The sequence below is a fragment of the Convolutriloba macropyga genome, chromosome 9 (genome assembly GCF_964194025.1).
Source record: "Convolutriloba macropyga chromosome 9, txConMacr16.3, whole genome shotgun sequence".
Classification (NCBI taxonomy): domain Eukaryota; kingdom Metazoa; phylum Xenacoelomorpha; order Acoela; family Convolutidae; genus Convolutriloba; species Convolutriloba macropyga.
Window position 1 is genome coordinate 11,517,715 of NC_134476.1, and position 20,550 is coordinate 11,538,264.

A 20,550-nucleotide genomic window follows, 5' to 3' on the forward strand; every position below is an offset into this window, starting at 1 on the left:
TGCTGTTGTTGTGTCCTTTGGTTGCTGCTGTGGCTGGATCTTTGTTGTTCATGACTCCAAATGAGTCGCCACTTCCTCTTGAGTTGTTCAAATGAGAGTTTGTTTGAACAATTGATGTTACTGTTCGTCCGTATCTGCTGTTGGCACCATGTAGCAAATTGTTGTGTCGTTGTCCGCATCCTTGCTCCCTGCAATTAGAATTTGATGGACAGTTGTTGGCTCGATGGTTCGCTCCCAAACAGTTTCTGCATAGTTTAAACTGATAAACCGTATGAAGCCTTTCATCTGCTGTCTTTCTTTTAAACGTTGGGCAATGGAATAAATGATGATTACCGTCGTTGAAGACACAAGGCAGAGGCTGCTTGTTGCTATTGCTGCCTCTTGTTGCTTGCAACATTTGTGTTGTGCTCCTCGGGTTGTACTGGATCCTGTTGTTGTTATTAAGGTGGTTATGTTCTGTGTTGGTTGTTGTTGCTGCTGTTGTTCCATGTTCGAATGGGTGTGTTGTTGATGAAACTGTCGGGTTCCAATTGCGTTGAACTTTTTTGATGTTTGTCACTGGCTGTGTTAAAGCTAATTCCGCTTCGTCCTTGATGCGTTGAGCGTTCGTGTGCTTCTGCTATTTCTTTAATCCATTGGTTGAAGTCTGCAAGTGTTGGCTGTTGAATTCGTCGTCGTAAAACAAACTGATTCCATTTGAATTCTTTGCTGTAAGGTAGTTTGTCGGTTGCATGCTTCAGGATTGTTGTGCTGTTGAGATCGGCTTCGAAATTCAGTTCTTGCAGTGTCCTTGTCATGGTGTTTATGAAAAAGGAGAAATTTACAATTGTCCAAGGAGGGGATGTCGTTGGTGATCTGTATTTGATGAGTTTCTCCAACAAGTTGCTGATGATGACGTTTGGGTTCCCAAATCGCTGTTTCAACTCGTTTATTGCATCTTTGTATAGGTTTCCCTTGCAGGCAAATTCTTCAATTGCTGTTTTGTCTTTTCCAATTACAAGTCCCTGTAGATAGGCGATCTTCTGTCCATCACTGAGATGAGTTTCTCCAATCATGAAGCGGAGACGGCTGCACCAATCTGTCCATTTGCTCGGGTTACCGTTGAACTTCTGAAGATACATCTTTGGAAGAGCTTCTACATAAGGCGTATAAAATGGAACTGGTTGTGATAACGTTGTTGACAATTGCTGTGGTTGTACTGTAGGCTGATTTGTTTGTGTGTCCTCCATTCCAGTTATTCTGTTCTGCTGGTCGTTTAGGCTGCTTGAGTGAGCTAATCTATCATACCAAAAACTGTTGAGGTTGTCACGTTGAACGGAATTGCTAGTTTCCGGTTGGTCGTTGTGTAGACTTCTGTTAATGGATGTTTGCTGTTGTCCAGATGCTCTAGTGTTGATGTTGTTGTTGGTTGCTGAGCTATCCCCTGTTGAATTGGCTGTTGCTGTTGTCTCGTTGTTGTCTTGTGTGTTGAAATTTGTAGTGGAGTTTTCTTGCGAAATGTGATTCTGAATTTTAATTTTCATGTCGATGTTGTTCTACGTGTCAGTGATTTTTTCGATGTACTCCTCATGTTGATCTTCGTCAAGCTGTGAAATCAACTCTTAACTGGTTTCCTCGAACTCGGAAAATGTTTCCGCTGCCTTTTCATGAACATTCTTTGCTGCATTTATGTTCCCATTGTCAATTAATTTGCTCATTGTTTGCAGGTCCTTCGCAATTTTTCACTCACCACCCTGATTTTTGCTTTTAAAACGGGTGGTTGCATGAATCTGTTCGGCATTGCTGTCAGGAGGTTTATATTCTGCTTTGTGTTTTGTGTTGTTGAAATGTTGACTGTGTTGGGGGGTCTTTATTGTCCGGTTTGGGGATGGGTCTTGGTTTTGGGGTTGATTCGTGGTCTTTGTCTTTGCCCTTGCCCTTGCCCTTGCTTTTGCCTTGAAGTTGCGCGTTCGAGCTTGGTTAGGGGTGGTCACCAGAAAAAACTGTGCGGTGTTCTGCCTTCATTTAAATTTGAATGTGTAGTGTTGGTGGTGCTGCGGCTGGACGTCAGAGAAGCAAACTAATCGGCTTGCTTCACTGACGCCAGTGTTGGTGGTGTTTCAAAAAAGACCCTTGAGTTATCGTTACTTTGGCACGATATGCCTGGGCTACCCTTTGCCCACTGTTGTTCCTTGTCAACAGTTAAAACTTTCGTGAGATTTGCTTCACAAATCTTCTTTTGCTACCGTGAAAAGGTCATCCATTTCCTAACCATTGAATTACATCTATATAATCAACATTATGACTTCGTGTTTCTTAAAGTTACAGTTTTAGCTCGTGCCTCTGCTGGTACATTGCAAGATCTTGCAAGAATCTTGAAGATTTTTTTGGAAGAAAAAATCTACTCCAAGAAGCAAAAAGCGCCCAAAATTGACATCTGTTTATTTGTTTGCTTTTTTGTTTTCGTTTCGTCTAAAAAAAGATGGCGACAGATCTAATAACGAGAGCCATCCAAAATGGAATAAATTGTCTTGTCGGATCAAATTAAACAGGTCCAAATTACTTTTAGTTTTAATTTGATGTCTCTGCAATGTATCTGGTTTTGTATCACTGCGTAAAGATATGTGATAAAAAAAAGTTCACTGATGCTCTTCAATTTCAGTCTCAGAATTGTTCCTTTAGAGACAAAAATTCTCTGTTGAATCTATAATCTTTAGTTAGATTGTGTATGATTGTTTTTTCAGGATGTGACAGTGAGAGCCGTGTTCGAGTGTGTTGATTTGAACACCGCAGCCAACTCTTACAACGTAACTGGCGATGTTTCAACTGTCGAGACCTGCACACGTACGTTTAATGCATAAGCCTACTTTATCTTATTTTGAAAATTTTATGCCTCCTTTGTGCTCCCCATACACACACACACACACCTATATATATATATATATATATATATATATATATATATATATATATATATATAAATGTATATATATATATATATATATATATATATATATATATATAACAGCCCACACACACACACACACACACACACACACCTATATATATATATATATATATATATATATATATATATATATATATATATATATATATATCTAACAACACACGCGAGCACGCACATACTTACGCACTACGCACTCACATACATACATACGCAAACACACGAAAGCACGCACATCACATACACAATACACACATACAATCGCACACATATGACCTTGATCCTTTTAAATACAGCAACTCATATACCATAACAAACAATATTGCAAAAAATTATATCTGAGGGCCATAATGGGACTTGGGAAGGGGATTCTTTTATTTCGCGCCTTTCTTCATTTCTAAAATTTGAAACAGTTAACATTTCAAAGTTTCACTATATTGTTTGTAAATTTACAAACCTTGCACGATAACCAGAAGAGTTTTTCTTGAGAGACAATAAGGCGCACCCATATGGGCTCTTTTTACAGCCTGATGTTTATAGAGCTAGAGCTACTTATTTCTGCGAGCAAGGCAGACTTAACTCAAATCTACTGGTCTAACTGACTCTGGAAAACACTCATGATCTTCAATTATGACTTTGAAAAAAATATAAAACGCTGGAGTCAAAGATTTTGACTTAGTGTGCAAAATGAGAAGACTGACTAGAAAAGTGCACCATGCCTTATTTAAAAGAGAATAGAATCTTCTCAGTCTGTGATTGGTGGAGAATCAACATAATGGATTTTCACCGGCTGCAATAATCAAAAGCAAAACATTGTCATAGAGGTGACTTAATGTGTGTTCAATATCGAGCTTTCGTCTGTTTCCGAAAGCAAATGAGTTCTCGCAAAATAGAAAAGTAATAGTTTTCGAAAAACTAGCCCCCTCGACATATAATGGTTATCTTCTCGGGCCCTCCAAGAATATGCCAAAATCTTACAAGACAGCACATCTTCTTGCAGCATTTTCATCCAAAATCTTGCACAGCCTGCTAGATGCAGTTCATATTGCAAAAATCCAGTTATGTGAACCAGTTTACCTCTGAATAGCATATGAGAAGTAGTTTGTTTACTATCATTTTTTTCAGACAACTGCAAGCTCTTACGACCAAAACATCCGAGGACTTAAAACTTTTGCTCAAAAAATTTTATAAAAAGGAACAAGTGGTTGTTTGCAAAACCAGAGGTAAATTGCAAAGTAGATGAAACGTACTTAAATGAAAAAAGACATTGAGAACAATTAGGTAGAAGAGTTTAATTGACCTGTGTATTTATAAATCCCGGAAATAATCGTTTATGACAGATTCTTAATTTCTCTTGAATGGAAAAGCAACCATTATCTTAAGCTGAGTAAACTTCTTTTTAAACGATCAGATATGCGAAGTAGTTTTAATTAAGTTTATATTTTATATCTCCAGAAAAAAATAAGGATGGAAAAATATCAGCAAAAACATGAGACAAATGAACGATGATGCATAATATCAATCCGGGAGAGCTCAATTTGACCAGACTGAATATGATAGAACGTTGTCAGATAGCTTTTCTGACATGTTATAATTTGTCACTGAATTCGAACCTTGTAAGCTCAGCAGTCAGTCTGCAAATTTTTGGATATAGTCTACAAGTCTAAAGATAAGGTAGAGTCTTACAGGACTTAATTGAGGTTTCAACTTTTCATCTTATTTGCTGTTTTTTTTAAAAAAAAATTATTGAGGTTGTTAATATCATAATCAAGAACGTTGCTCTGTTTTTTCTTTTCTTTTAAATTAAAAATAATTATGCAAGCGATTAATGTCAAACCGGGATAATAAATGATTTTAAAAATAAGAAATCTGGATGATGAGAAAATAATTGAAATTGAGCATGCCAAGTCCATTAAATAAGGCTCGAAACTGTTTCGAACACTTGAATTCCAAATTTGAAAACTTTTTAAATCTCTAGGCAATTATGGTCATTTTGTTGCTTCTGTCCGTTTTCTTACTGCTTTAACCGAAATTCTAAGCAATTAATGTAAACGTGATTGTCTTTTTTATGCAAAGTTTTTACGTGATCGTTTTTGCGCTCTTGTTCTAGATTATTCTTTGATTTCTTCGTCCCCTCTAATTTAAATTTATCCCGTCTGTTGTCTGAGAGCAAACAATCGGACCTTAGCCGGCTGATATTCTGTTTTTGCTTGAATCAAATTCAAGAGTTTTGCTAGTGGTTTGAATGCAAAATATTGCAACTAGTCTCCAAAATAGGCCTAGTTTTGGCTAATTTCCACTACATCTTGGAAGTTTAAGATTACAAAGATAAAAATTCAATAGGTCTAGTAGAGTTGAGCTGTGATTTCTCTGCTGTACATATCTGGTCGAGGGTCTAGTCAAACCATTAAAAGACAATTTATAATTTTTTTACTTGTTTGCAAACAATTGTCTAATGAGGCATTATTTCTGACAGCATTACACAATTTTTTGGTGCTTCTTACAGTTGTTTCGTTTTGATCTGCAACATTTTTTTTCAATTTTGGCATTAAACTGTACACTATTTGCAAGTCGTCTGAATAATTTGCAAAAAGTTATCAACTTTGATTTATTAATTATAAATAACAAAAATAATTGTGTTTCCTGAAAATAATTACAAATTACAAAAACAATTTTCTTATAGAAAAACAAAAATAATTACAAAAAAATAATTTATGTATATGCAAAATTTGATAAAAAATGTTTTCTAAAAATGATATTTTTCATTGAAATTTTAACACTGAACTACATTAAATTGAATGCATTGTGATTTGGTTACATACATCTGGTTATTTCAATGTATATCCCACCCGCTCTCTCCAAAAATATTCTCAAAGTTAAAGGTGCCACCCTAATTAGGCCAGATGAATGCCGAAAAGACAAGAATATGTGTTGCAGAAATCGTGTCAATAATTTCCAGAAACATGGTAAAAAGTTTGCAGAACGGGATTGCAAGGATCAATTTATCTTTCAATGTTTCATAAGCCTATAAGTATTTCTAAGTTCTTTTTATAGTTTGGCTAAGGTTATTTCATTTCGTCTTACACTTGACTTGACAATCACTCGACCTCACTGGACATTTAAAAAATTGTTTACAAATATTTGCTGATAAGGCATTATTTCGTACAGAATTAAACAAATCTTAGTGTTTTTTTTTTGTTTCAAATTCTTTTTTTGTTTCAAATTAAACAAATCTTTTGCTTCAAATTGTAACACTTTGTAAACTTTGGAATTTATCTGTAAATTAATTGCAAAATGATTTACTGAGTTGCAAAAAATTCAGCTATAACAAATAAATTTTTGTATCGTTTTGCAAAATACGAAAATAATTGTAAAGGTCAAACTAAGTTTTTTCCTAAGACTAATTTAACTTGACATCCAACTTAAGTCTAACCTAATTCTAACTGAGTCTCTAAGATTGCTTCCATGATGCTTTCAAATTTTTCAATTCATCGATCACCAGGGTGGAAATCTATCTTGTGTTTTAGCTCCTGAGAACGCGACAGCCAGTATAGTGTCAGCTGGAGTCACAAACTCTGCGATCCAGATCTCAATGGACGTCATTGACAACCCCAAAGACTTCGTTTACTTCGACATTAAGGTCTACGAACAAGGAAAACCAGCTGTGGGCGAGACCGACCATACGAACAAATCGTCACCCTACACCATTCCGAGTCTGGACTCGTGTACTGCTTATGACATAATTGTGACGCCAGTCTATAATCCGAAATCTTCGGTCCGAATTAGCGGATTCGCATTTTCGCTTCTGAACGAGACAACAGGTAACTTTATTGCTGATTACGCCGGGTTTGTTCCCGAAAATAACGGGAGAGTGTCAAAAATAACCTAAGAGTGTAAGAAATACTAGTTTTACGCCATTTGTTCCCCGCTTATTAAAGGTAGAAAAAGTGTAGATTAAAAGGCTTCAATGTATATGGCCAAAAGTGGAAAAAAATGACTTTTCTATTTTTTTTATTTTTATAAAAATCTCAACCACACCTTTGCTTTTTCTTGAAATTTTTGAATCTTTAAAGGATTGATCCCGTGTAGCTACCCACCCCCCCAGCTTATTGGTTAGCCATGTTTTGTAACTGGCGGACAAGAGGGATTAGGGGGTTGGCGCGGTTCGAAAAGGACATAGATCTTAAAACTATAGATTGTATGTGTTCGTCTAAAATTTTGTTATTCAAATTTTGCGGATCTATGAATTGATAATTGATAATGCGCCACCCTGCCCTAATTCAATTGAAATTTATCATTTATGATGTTCCAATAATCCTGCAAAAATTTAAAATGACGTAACCATGCAAGGATTTGGCACAATGAAAATTGATCATACAAGATCCCTCTGTAATCATACATTGATCATAAATGGTTTCGCAGTATTTATAATAGTGTCATTCATAAATGCTTTTTCCTTTTATGATATCGTATTTCAACCCAGCGGCCGCTTTCAGATAAAACGTACCATTAGGTCAATTTCACCTGTTTAATTCCACAAAACGTGTCTTAATACATATAAGTGCGTATATGTATATAACAGGGCCTTAAAGTGTGAGATATGGTGACAAACTAAGGATAATACTAATTGGTAATTATACCAAATCTTTGAGCTTTGTGGCGTGATAGCCGAGAAGTAAGGTGGGTGGTTCACACGCCATTGATTGAGAGTTCAATCCCCTGCCTCAGTGAAGCTGTCTGTATTCGAGCTAGATATCGTCTAAGACTCGAACTACTGAAAACGGTATAAGAACAATCTTTATTCAAGATAACAATACGTATAGTACGCTATATTTTTCAACATTAAGCCCTTATTCGATCACACATAACAATCCTCAGTTCGTTCGTACACATAAGATATCTAAAGTAACACTGGCGGCAAAAAGGCTAGACGGGACCTGTTAGCCTTTTGCGAGCCAATAAATGTCAATTCAGCTCATGTGTGACGTAATTTGGCTTTGCTTTGGCCTTAAATTTAAACCATTCAGTGCGTTTTGTTAGTCTAATCATTTTATACCCAAGTCATCTTAGTCTAAATCGGGCTAGTTTAGCTAATAACCGCTCTCAAACGGTTCGTTGCTCAAGGCACATGTATTAGAATAGGAATTTTGCTTCGTAAGGTTCGACATAATTGGGGCTCAAACCACCGGTTTTTAGATTGAGAGTACAGTACTATACTAACTGCGCTATGGTTACTTGTTTAGTTACGCATACAAAATAAATTTTAACTCGTTCATTTCTCGCTTACATTTGTCGCTTACATTTATTGCTCGCTTACATTTGTTTTCACAACCTCCTCCGGCGCCGAAAGGGATGTAGCAAAAACAGGAATTAATTTAAAAATGGGTCTGACATATTTACCGGATTTAGTCCTTATTTCGGCGGAACCGGCAAAGCCGTCATCACCAAAGCAAAGTTTTTCGATATTTCCTAGAGGAATATGGCCCCGGGGAGATAAGTCTTAGGCGAGCCATACCAGATCTCCTGTTTTTAGCTCATCTGAGGCGGATTTTGACCATTTACTGCGACGATTCAGAGCCGGTACGTACTCATCCAACCATCGTTTCCAAATTGAGTCGGCATATGATTGGGCCCAGAGGTACCACTTTCTGTGATCAAAGTCTTCACTTTCAACTAATGAAGGCAGCATGCTAGGACGGAACCCGAGAAGAAAGTGATTTGGAGTAATTGCGTCCATTTCTGATGGATCATTGCTTACAGAGGTGAGCGGCCGGTTGTTGAGTGTCATTTCAAATAGACAGAATGTTGTTTGAAGCACCTCGTCAGTCAATCGGCGGTTACCGGGAACAACGTGGAATGTTCGTCTGACACTCCTTACCATGCGTTCCCAAGAACCACCATGATGAGGGGAACATGGAGGGTTAAAAAGACACTTAATACCCCTCTGTGACATTTTGCTTGCATTCGTTCGCTGGTTTAAAGCTTTGAAACAAGCTGACAACTCTTTCTCTGCACAAGTAAAGTTTGTTCCATTGTCTGACCATAGAACTTGCGGTGTCCCTCTTCTTGCGATGAATCTTTCTATCCCCATAACACAAGAGCTGGTATCCATAGAATTTACGATTTCAATATGGAGTGCTCGAGTTGTAAGGCACGTGAAAAGGAATCCCCAGCGCTTCTCAATTGAACGCTTGACGGCGACATAGAGCAGTCCGAAGTAGTCTATCCCTGAGTTGGAGAAAGGGGGATTACCAAAGGACAGACGCTCGACTGGTAGATCCGCCATCATTGGCTTCACTATGTCTGCACTACGCTTCCGACATAAGATACAATTGTGCTTGATTGACCTCAAAGCGGGACGACGCCTGATGATAGCAAAACGGCGCTGGATTAAAGCTCGTAAGAACTTGACACCTTCGTGGTGGTGTTCCTGGTGTTCCTTCAAAAGAAACAATTTTACTGCAGGATGGCGGCTATCTAAAATAATGAGGTGTTTGATGTCATAGTCCGCCTCGACTAAACGTTTCAGTCGGCCGGTTGATCTAATCAAGGCATTTGGGCCAATGAAGGGCGAAAATGGTGCAATGCAACTCTTCTTGTTATTTTTTACCATCAAAAAGAAGTTTTTGTTCAACTGGGAATGATTCCGTCTGTATGAGAAACTGACGCTTAGCCTCAGCTACTCGAAGTTCATCAGGATTGCAAATAATGCGGTCTGGTGTACGATATGAAGCATGTTTTGGGAGTATACGGAGGAGATATGCTGTATTTCGAACTAGCTAGTTGAAAGAACTGTACCTGTCGAAGTCAAAAATTTTTTCAGGTTGCCTTGTATTGACGGCAAACGCCACTTCTGGCTCAATTACATCCTTTTGTGAATTGTACGAGGATGGTTTTGTTTGAAGGCTATCTCTAATGCTTGAGCTAGGTTGAAAAGGGAAGTGAGAAGTCAACAAAAAGCTTGGCCCTGTTAACCAACTGCTTGTTGGTAAGTTTTCAGCTTACATGCCTCTAGTTCCAGCATCTGCTGGGTTGTCTGAAGTTGGCACATGGAACCATTGATCAACTGTTGTCGACTGTAGCATTTCAGAAACTCTGTTAGCAACAAAAACAGGCTGCTTATCAACTGAACCCAGCCACTTTGAAACAGTGGTGCTATCAGTCCACATAAAGACTCTGCTCAATGGAATTGTTAGGGCTTTTGTTATGTCAACCTTCAACCGTATCGCCAAGAGGGCGGCCTGCAATTCTAGTTTAGAAACTCTTAAACACTTCATGGGGGCAACCCTTGCTTTTCCTAGAACAAAAGCAATTTCGGTGCTTTCAATACTTCCTGATTTTACTTTGGCCCTGAGAAAGGCAACTGAACTAAAGACATCCTGAGAGCTGTCTCCAAAAACATGAAGTTCCAACTGATCGAAAGCCTCGGAGAAGAAACTTCTAGGGATAGTTATGTCGCATAGTTTAGGCAGATCTGAACTCCGGACTTCGAACCTATTCATCATTTCAGTGGTCATTGTGTTATCCCAGTTTTGGCCACTCAATCTCCAAATGTCCTTCAACAACAGTCGAGCAGTAAACATGAATGGTGCGACCAACCCAATGGGGTCGAAGACTTTTGCTACTAGGCTGAAGACTAAGCGTTGCGTGACTTTGTTGCTTTTGTCGCAATTCGTGACTCGGCTAACGACTAAGGTATCCTTTCGATGGTCCCACTGTAGACCCAGAACATGTGAAGAAGCTTCTTCATCAGAAACTAGGATCACTTTAGGTTGGTATAATTGATCGTTACTTATAAATTTTGTTAGCTTGAATCCTCCTAATTTCAATAATTCAACTAAGTTTTTGGCTCTACTTAATGCTTCGTGTGGTGTTTCTAGAGAATCCAAATAGTCGTCAATATAGAATTTATCTAATACTGCTTGTGCAGCATCGGGGAACCTACGAATGTTGTCTTTTACTGTTTTCTGAAGCCCGAAATTAGCGCAAGTTGGCGAATCCTTCGCACCGAATATATGTCGGCTGTATTGGTATACCATCACTTCTGATGATGGGTCCTCACGCCACAAAAATCTGAGGCAGGGCTGATCGGCGAGTGGGACGCCCACTTGAAGGAACATACCTTCAATATCGGCGGAGACGGCATACTTATGCTGCCTAAAACGGACAAGAGTACGGATGAGACGCTGGAGTAGGTCAGGGCCTGTCAGTAACGATCTTTTTAGGGAAGTTCCGTGGAATTTTGCGGCACCGTTTAACACCCTTCTAATTTTTCCAGGTTTCTTTGGATTTATTACAGGGTGTTGTGGTAAGTACCACTCACGTTTGGATCGTTCACTGGGATCTTTTGGGTTTTCTACTCGAAAAACGTAGCCCTTCTCGACATCATCATTTATGTTCTTTGAATATTTAGACCGAATTTTTTTGTCCTTGGAAAGCCTTTTCTTGAGGGACTTTAGCTGCACGAGCGCTGAGTAATAGTTTTTTTGGTAAGTCGAGGTCGTCATTAACCCAAAACATTCCAAATTGATATCTTTGACCATCGTCCGTCGTGGTTTTCTCTAAGATTTCGGCTGCTCTGCGGTCTGCTGATGACCTTGGATCAACTTCTTTCATTGCACCCTAAGACTCCAGTTTGTACCAGGTTCTTAACTGTTCTACTAAGTCTTGTTCTGGCTCAATAATAGCTTTGAGGCAGGACGAAACGAAATTAGAGCAAGTGTATCAATTGCCTGCTGAGTGTTTATCCCGCAAACCATTAATCGGAGACTTTTACCCTTAAGCTTAAGACGTTCAGATGCAGCATTTGAAATTCATGAATGACTACATGCGGGATCACATAGCGCAAAAACTTTTGTTTTCTCATCAGTGGGGCTAATTAATTCAACCTGTTTCACTTGCAGAAGACCTTTTACGTCCGATACTGAGGGAAAAGAGGACGTGCTACTCTGACTTGGTAGTTCATTCTTACCACCATCGGTTACTGACGAGGACGACTGTGTAGATGGCGCATTGTTAGTTTTACTTCCTTTCATAAGATTGTTTCTAGGGAGGATACGATCAGCTCCGTGTAGCAATGAATTGCGTGAACTAGTGCAACCAGAATGTTTACATTTTCTGGGGCTGGGGCAATTTCTAAACTGATGTGAACCTTTCAAGCAAGAGAAGCAGAGCCTATTCTCAGCGACAATTCTAGTTCTTTGTGTTAGGTTCTCGCTTGTAAATTTTGGGCATCGCCACAAAGGATGGTTAGCCTTACAATGAGGGCAAGGTTCATCCTTATTGGGTCTTGGATTTTGGGTTTTCGTTTTTTGCGTTAGTTATTTTTGAACTAGAAGCAAAAGCTTTTGATGTGGTTTTTGTTTTTGACAAGAAAGGCGGCTCTTCAGGTTTCGTTTTAAATTTGGCTGTTTTCATGCAGTCATAAGTGTCAGATTTTGTCTGCAGCCAATCATTGAAATCCAGCACCGTTGGACGGTCCCATTGGTTCCTCACAATGTGTGAGAACCAAAATTTTTTAAGATTTGGCAACAGCTTCTCCACGGCTTGATTTACTAAAGACGAACTCCGAAGATCGGCATCATACGATAATGAACGCAACACGCCAACTAGACTAGAAACTACCGACGCATAGGCAAAAATCTTTTCGGAGTTATGCATCTTTAGTGGGGGGTAGTTGTTCAGCTTATCCAGATGAGCACCAACCATGGCGTGTGGTTGGCCGAATTTTCTGTCCAACACTTTTCATTGCGTCATTGTATAGAGCTCCTGAATACGCAAACTGTTTTATGGACTTCTTCGCTTTTCCAGTTAAAAGTCCTTTCAGATAGGTTAACTTGGCAGCATCTGAGAGATTCTGGGAATCTATTGCATTTCTGAATTGTCCTATCCATTTGTGCCACAAAAGTGGGTCTCCATTGTAATTGGCAAGGTTCCAGTTAGGCAAAGGATTCAGATGACTCGAAGTTATCGCGTCAGCCAAATCTTTCACATTGACTGACTAATTTTTTTGAGGTATTTGTGCTGCGGGGAGAGGCGTTAAAGCCTTTGACGGGTATATAGGCATCGTTGGCTGATGACAAAGAAGCGTTGGAGCTGCATGTTGTTGCAAAGTTGCTGACGCTGGTTTATTTGGCTGATTTACCACAGTAGCCGTTGAGAAGGGGTTTTGATGATAAAAAGTTGTACCACCACTCGAAAACGTTACCACAGTTTGGCTCATATTTGAGTTTGCCATTTGTTGTGCATTCACTTGGGAAAGTGACTGGGCTACAGTATCTAAAGTTGGCATTTGCCAAAGCGTTAAATTTGGTAATAGGTGGCTTGCTATTGGATAATAATTTTGACGATGGTTCAGAATTGGGTTAAGTCTACTCTGAACGTGTGCATTTTGATTCTGAGTGTTGAACGGTTAGCTTAAGACAACATTTGTGTTGCTTGTATTAGCAACGACGTTTTGATTGTTTGTGCTCTGATTCACAAAATTTGGGATGTTTGTGCGCGGTTTTAGCATTATATTGTTGTTTATGTTCGCTGCTTGGGTCTGTTGTAGTTCAGAGTTATTGGCATCAATTGACGTCAGATTCAACGCCCCCTGAGCAGAAGGATGGTTAGGTCTAACGGCATTGTCCGATAAATTAACAGCTACTTGAATGTTCTGACTGTCTGATTGCAGATTTTCCTCAGGTTGATGCGCGTGAATATTTCCCAAAAAAAGAAGTACGATAACCCTCTGGGTCTTCAGACGAAGCTACTATTAGTGTTAGCCAATTGTTAATGATCGTGGAAACCTCCTAATGAGGCTTGCGGGACATGAGTAATGTCTGCTAGGGATGGACCTATCTGCACGTCATTATGTTGCAAATTTTCAACTGGTACATGATCTCTTGATCTACCAAAGAGTGGGTTGATCTCCATCTGTGGAGCACCAATTCCTGGATTAGCAGCTCCCAAATTTCGTGGTTCTTCTGAAGGCATTGTTTCAATCGCGACAGACAATGTGTTATTGGGGTTGGTATTGTTTACACAATCAGTTACACGCTTAACAGTATCGGTATGGTTTGACGTCAGTTGTTCGTCCCTTTCGTTACCTAGGCTTTCATCCGAGGACTCCATCGCCTCGAGCTCGTTCACTTTGGCTTCAAAAGTTTTTTTTTGTTTTCTTCGCTGATTGTGTTCAGCACTAGTTGATGCTTTTGTTGAGCCAGTTTTAACTTATTTTCGTTTTCTCTTTCTATCTCTTCTCGCTTGAGTTTTGCTATTAGGCGTTTTGACTTGATGCCGTCGAATTCGTCTTTTTACCTCTACTCGACGCTTTCCTCTGAGTTTTTCTGGTACTTTGGGGATCTGTGAGTGACTCGATGTATTGGCGGGCCCTTATCACATACTTATCATGTGTTTCGCTTGCTTTTTCAACCTGAGTTCAGGGTCTTCGGTGATTTGTGCTTTGTTAGGGTCTCGGGCGGCTAACTTTATTAACTGGTCATTTTTGGATATTGCTGTAGACAAAAAGTTTTTGGCCTTGCCTACCCTGGTTTTGACTCGTGCTTTTCGTGCCGCGCCTTCAATGGCTTCATCTATGCCTCTGTAAACTTCGTTTACGTTTAGTTCGGCTTTTGATCTTGCTTCGATCGATTTTGTTACTTGAGCTTCCATCCTTAGAACTGTTTGAAAATTGGACTTCAATTAGAATGAACACTTATGCACTCAATAATTTTAGATTACAATAATAAATTATGGGAATACACTTAAAGGGTTAATGCTTTTTCAAAGCGATCAGGGACGTATGCGATGTGTTTCGTTTGCGAGATAATGTTTCAGATAAACGGGGAAGGCTAACGAGCTCAATTCAACAGCACCACCACTAACCAGGAGGAATTCACTACCGAGCTATAGCCTTGCACTTAAGCTAGCCACGGCTCGAGAATCCTCCAAGAGAGCAGCAACACTGTTAGCGCGAGCTTTTCGACGTCGCTGGTTCAGTCTCTTCGGACGCGTTTTCTTAATGAGACGATTAAAGTCGAAGCTATAGAACCTTACAATTGTTAGGGACTTGATCTCACAAGAGAATTGTGGATGCAATTGTGTGTAGTCGTTAACAACTGCTGGGTCTTTTGCTTTGCGTTTTGAAAGCAAATCATTCAAGACGTGGACTACAACGAAATCTGTTTGTTTAAGTGCTGCAAAGATATCGGGAGCTCCTTGCCGGGGGCAGTAGACTAGTGCGCTTATTTTGTTCTTTACAAGATTAAGCTCCTTAATCAACTCTTGTGCGGATAATGGGTTATAATTGTTATTGTGATGAAGCGTTAAACTATTATTTATGGCGTCATGCCAAATAAAAATTTTATTTGCGTGTGGGTACCAATGCTTAATTTATACTGCACAGTTTTCCTCTGCTTGAAAGCTTTGAAGCTCAAGCCAGGCTCGGCAATGAAAGATTTTACGTGACGGGAGTACTGAGGTTCATGCAATTTGCCTATTCTTCGACTGAGGGAGCTAGCACCAACAATAAACAGCATTTGTTTTTCTTTCATTGGTCATAAATAGTTATTGATGATAACTTTGTTTTCGGTTAAGTGAACACTAGAAAAATTTTCGGCCTATTGAACACTCGAAAATTTTCGGCTAATTGAACACTAGGAAATTTTTCGGCAAATTGAATACTCGAAAAGTTTTCGGCTAATTGAACACTCGGAATTTTTTTCGGCTATTTGCACACTAAGAAATCTTTCGGCTAATTGAACACTCGAAACCTTTTCGGCTAACTGAACACTAGGAATTTTTTCGGCTAATTGAACACTCGAAAATTTTTCGGCTAGTTGAACACTAGGAAATTTTTCGGCTCATTGAGCACTCGAAAATTTTTCGGCTAATTGAACACTCGAAAAATTTTCGGCTAATTGAACAATTGAGAATTTTTCGGCTAATTGAACACTCGAAAAATTTTCGGCTAATTAAACACTCAAAAATTTTTCGGCTAATTGAACACTCGAAAATTTTTCGGCTAATTGAACACTAGGAAATTTTTCGGCTAAATGAATACTCGAAAAATTTTCGGCTAACTGAACCTTTGAAAATTTTCCGGCTAATTGAGCACCCAAGTTATTCGGCTAATTGAGCACCAAAGTTGTTCGGCTAATTGAGCACTCAAAGTTATTCGGCTAATTGAGCACCCAAATAGCTCGGCTCACTGAGCACCCAAGTACTTTGGCTCATTGAGCACCCAAAGTTATTCGGCTAATTGAGCAATCAAGTTATTCGGCTAATTGAGCACCCAAAGTTATTCGGCTAATTGAGCACCCAAATTTATTCGGGTAATTAAGCACTCAAAGTTGTTCGAATAATTGAGCACGCAAATGATTTGGCTCATTGAGCACCCAAAGTTATTCGGCTAATTGAGCACCCAAGTTTTTCGGCTAACTGGGCACCCAAAGTTATTCGGCTAATTGAGCACCTAAAGTTATTCGGCTAATTGAGCACTCAAGTAATTCGGGTCATTGAGCACCCAAAGTTATTCGGCTAAGTGAGCACCCAAGTTATTCGGCTAATTGAGCACCCAAAGTTATTCGGCTAATTGAGCACCCAAAGTTATTCGGCTAATTGAGCACCCAAGTTATGCGGCTAATTGAGCACCCAAAGTTATTCGGCTAATTGATCACTCAAATATGTTCGGCTAATTGAGCACGCAAATGATTCGGCTCATTGAGCAACCAAAGTTATTCGGCTAATTGAGCACCCAATTTATTCGGCTAATTGAGCACCCAAACTTATTCGACTAACTGAGCACCTAAAGTTATTCGGCTAATTGAGCACTCAAAGTTATTCGGCTAATTGAGCACCCAAGTAATTCGGCTCATTGAGCATTCAAAGTTATTCGGCTAATTGAGCACCCAAGTTATTCGGCTAATTGAGCACCCAAGTCATTCGGCTAATTGAGCACCCAAATTTATTCGGCTAATTGAGCACTCAAAATTATTCGGCTAATTGAGCACCCAAGTTATTCGGCTAATTGAGTACTCAAAGTTGTTCGGCTAATTGAGCACTCAAAGTTATTCGGATAATTGAGCACCCAAAACTATTCGGCTAATTGAGCACTCAAAGTTATTCGGCTAATTGAGCACCCAAGTTATTCGGCTAATTGAGCACCCAAAGGTGTTCGGCTAATTGAGCAACCAAAGTTATTCGGCTAATTGAGCACTCAAAGTTATTCGGCTAATTGAGCACTCAAAGTTATTCGGATAGTTGAGCCCCCAAAACTATTCGGCTAATTGAGCACTCAAAGTTATTCGGCTAATTGAGCACCCAAGTTATTCGGCTAATTGAGCACCCAAAGGTATTCGGCTAATTGAGCAACCAAAGTTATTCGGCTAATTGAGCACTCAAAGTTGTTCGGCTAATTGAGCACGCAAATGATTCGGCTGGTTGAGCACCCAATTTTTTTTTCGATTACTTTTGTCTAAGTTGGGGGTCCGCCGCCAGTGTGAATAGAAGTAGCACCAGTTAGAAAAAGAGTTTACTTGTTTGGAATGTTGGAGACTATAGTTTTGTCTTACAGCTTTTCTCACACTTCCCTGCCCCAAATGACCGTCCGAACAAATTTCCAATCCACTGTGTGCCAGAATACCAAAAAAACTGTCACTGACTTAGCCCTTTTTCGCCACAACACCAGTAGCAGTCAATAAACCGGTCTCTGTACACCAGAAGTACCAATAGTAGTCACTGATCCAGCCTCTCTGCGCCAGAACTTCCAATAGTAATCAGTGACCCAGCCTCTGTGCACCAGAAGTACTGTGCGCCAGAAGTTCCAACAATCGTCACTGAACCAGCCTCTGTGCACCAGAAGTACCAATTGTAGTCACTGACCCAGCCTCTGGGCATCAGAAGTTCCAGTAGTTGTCACTGAACCAGCCTCTGTGCCCCAAAAGTTCCAATAGTAGGCACTGACTGAGCCTCTGTGCACCAGAAGTTCCAATAGTTGTCACTGAACCAGCCTCTGTGTGCCAAAAGTACCAATAGTAGTCACTGACCCAGCCTCTGTGCGCTAGAAGTTCCAATAGTTGCCACTGAACCAGCCTCTGTGTGCCAAAAGTACCAATAGTATTCACTGACCCAGCCTCTGTGCGCCATAAGTTCCAACAGTTGTGACTGAACCAGGCTCTGTGTGCCAGAAGTTCCAATAGTTGTCACTGAGCCAGCCTCTGTGCGCCAGAATTTCCAATAGCTGTCACCGAACCAGCCTCTGTGCGCCGGAAGTTTACGTAAAGCGGACGATGTAATCCTTAACCCGATTACTTTTGACTCGGTGGACCAAAGTATTCGAGCTAGATAACGTCTAAGACTCGAACTACAGAAAACGGTAAAAGAACAATCTTTATTCAAGATAACAATACGTATAGTACGCTATATTTTTCAACATTAAGCCCTTATTCGATCACACATAACAATCCTCAGTTCGTTCGTACACATAAGATATCTAAAGTAACACTGGCGGCAAAAAGGCTAGACGGGACCTGTTAGCCTTTTGCGAGCCAATAAATGTCAATTCAGCTCATGTGTGACGTAATTAGGCCTTGCTTTGGCCTTAAAGTTAAATCGTTCAGTGCGTTTTGTTAGTCTAATAATTTTATAACTAAGTCATCTTAGTCTAAATCGCGCTAGTTTAGCTTATAACCGCTCTCAAACGGTTCGTTGCTTAAGGCACATGTTTTAGAATACGGATTTTTTTTCGTAAGTTTCGACATGGTCTGGGCTCGAACCACCGGTCTTTAGATTGAGAGTACAGTACAATACTAACTGCGCTAAGGTTACTTGTTTAGTTACGCATTCAATTTAAATTTTAACTCGTTCATTTCTCGCTTACATTTATTGCTCGCTTTTATTTGTATTGACAACAGTCTGTGTGAGGATGAGCTGTTCTGTTACTTAACCATAGCTCCAGTTTGACCATAGCCTGACCAATGTTGCCTGCAATTATGGTACCACGTGAAAGTTTCAGACGCAAAAGAAAGTGGCAATAGTCAATAAAAAAGAGCAATGCTGCTCATGAAAAGATCAGTCTGAAATATGGGGAATAATACGAAAAAAGGGCAGATGAGAACAGACTATTGTAGGCCTAATGTTGTTCCGCTGCGATTACGCAGGAACCACAATTAATTAATTAATTAACTAAACACTCCACGAATTAGCGCAATAATATTTAAAGGCAGAGGCGTTGAACAATCCTGAACAATCATACCGAGATCGTACAAAGAAATAGCGTACGATTTGTATTTGATCAAATATGATCATTATTGTTTTAACCCTGGGTTAATTATTTATCTATAGTTCTAAAATTTTCTTCTTGTTCATGCTTTTTTTTGTTTTCAGCTCCTATGGATGTGGTCACAGGAGGAACCCAGAGTGAGTACACTACTTCATCTGTGTTTATCAGGACCATTGGAATTGGTGGGCAACCATTCGATGAGCTGGAGGCAACTATCACTGCTGGTAAGTGGTACATTACTGTGACAGGAACTTCAACAGGGGAGGGGGGACATAAACCATACTAATTGAAAATCAGAATCTAATCCGGGTAAAAATGGGCCAAGTATAGTAAAGGACAGTTTCGGGATCCTCAAAGGGGGTGGAGTAAACTCTGACAACACGCGAATTTAAATAGATGATGGGGGGGGGGGGTGATGCAATTGCCTTCCAAAGTAGTTACAAAAAACCCCCTTTTTTCTGTGAACTTTCACCCTAGACCCTAGTTTCAAAATATTCAAGTAAAAAGAAAAATTTTTTCTTTTTTCAAACAAATTAAGAAAAAAAACAAATAATTTTCACGATTTTTTTTCAGTATGAGGCCTCCTTTTTCACAGGTTCGCACGCCAACTGCCCTGTACCCGGGGGAGGGGCGAATGTCTTCACCCTTGGACAGGGTAACCAGAACATCAGCATGACTGGATTGGCAGCCGGGTGCGAGTACACGACTGATGTGATTGCAAAATGTCGGACATACGAATCAACAAACCCACTTGAACAGAAATATTGCACAGGTAAGTTGAAATTGATGAGAGTTCACAGGCTGTGGAGTGTCAGGCACGGGGGCATATGGGGGGAGTGGGGTTGTTGATTTACCACATGTTTATTATCGCCTCCCCGAAGTTATACAACAACTAGGCTAGGCCTCCGAGGTTGATAACTTCTCGATGACAATAACAAACGTGGTGCAATAGTCATTAATTAATTCTTTATCCGATTGCATCAATTGCCAATGCTTGGCCAATGCTTTGACGAGTAGACTACGAGATTAATCAACACCTGTTGCGGTAACAGCAGTTAAATAAACTGCCAGTGTAATAAACTTTAATGCCCGATCGACACTGGAAAAACACTTCAGCATTAGACTACGAGTTTATCACACTCTTTTCTCGCCACTGTTACTAAGTAAACAGTGGCGATAAAAGAGTGATGATAAAGTCATAGTCTAATGATGGAAACAGTTTGATAAAGATGTAGTCTAAAAAACAAACATGATCGCAACAGGTGTTGATTAAAAAATTACCACACGGTTGTTTTCGCTCTCGAAGTTATCATAACAACTCGGCTTCGCCTCTGAGTTTGAT

The 20,550-nt window shown here is 39.7% G+C and overlaps 1 protein-coding gene across 5 annotated transcripts in view; it reads left to right on the forward strand.

Moving 5' to 3' along the window:
• LOC142345599 (uncharacterized) overlaps positions 1-20,550 on the forward strand; it is a 306,540-nt gene that overhangs the window by 183,212 nt on the left and 102,778 nt on the right. For all 5 annotated transcript variants that reach the window (XM_075397728.1, XM_075397730.1, XM_075397731.1 and 2 more), the window contains 4 exons: positions 2,724-2,823; positions 6,472-6,765; positions 19,313-19,432; positions 19,804-19,980. In XM_075397728.1, coding sequence (XP_075253843.1) covers positions 2,724-2,823; positions 6,472-6,765; positions 19,313-19,432; positions 19,804-19,980 — 691 coding nt within the window. The remainder of the gene's footprint in view (positions 1-2,723; positions 2,824-6,471; positions 6,766-19,312; positions 19,433-19,803; positions 19,981-20,550) is intronic.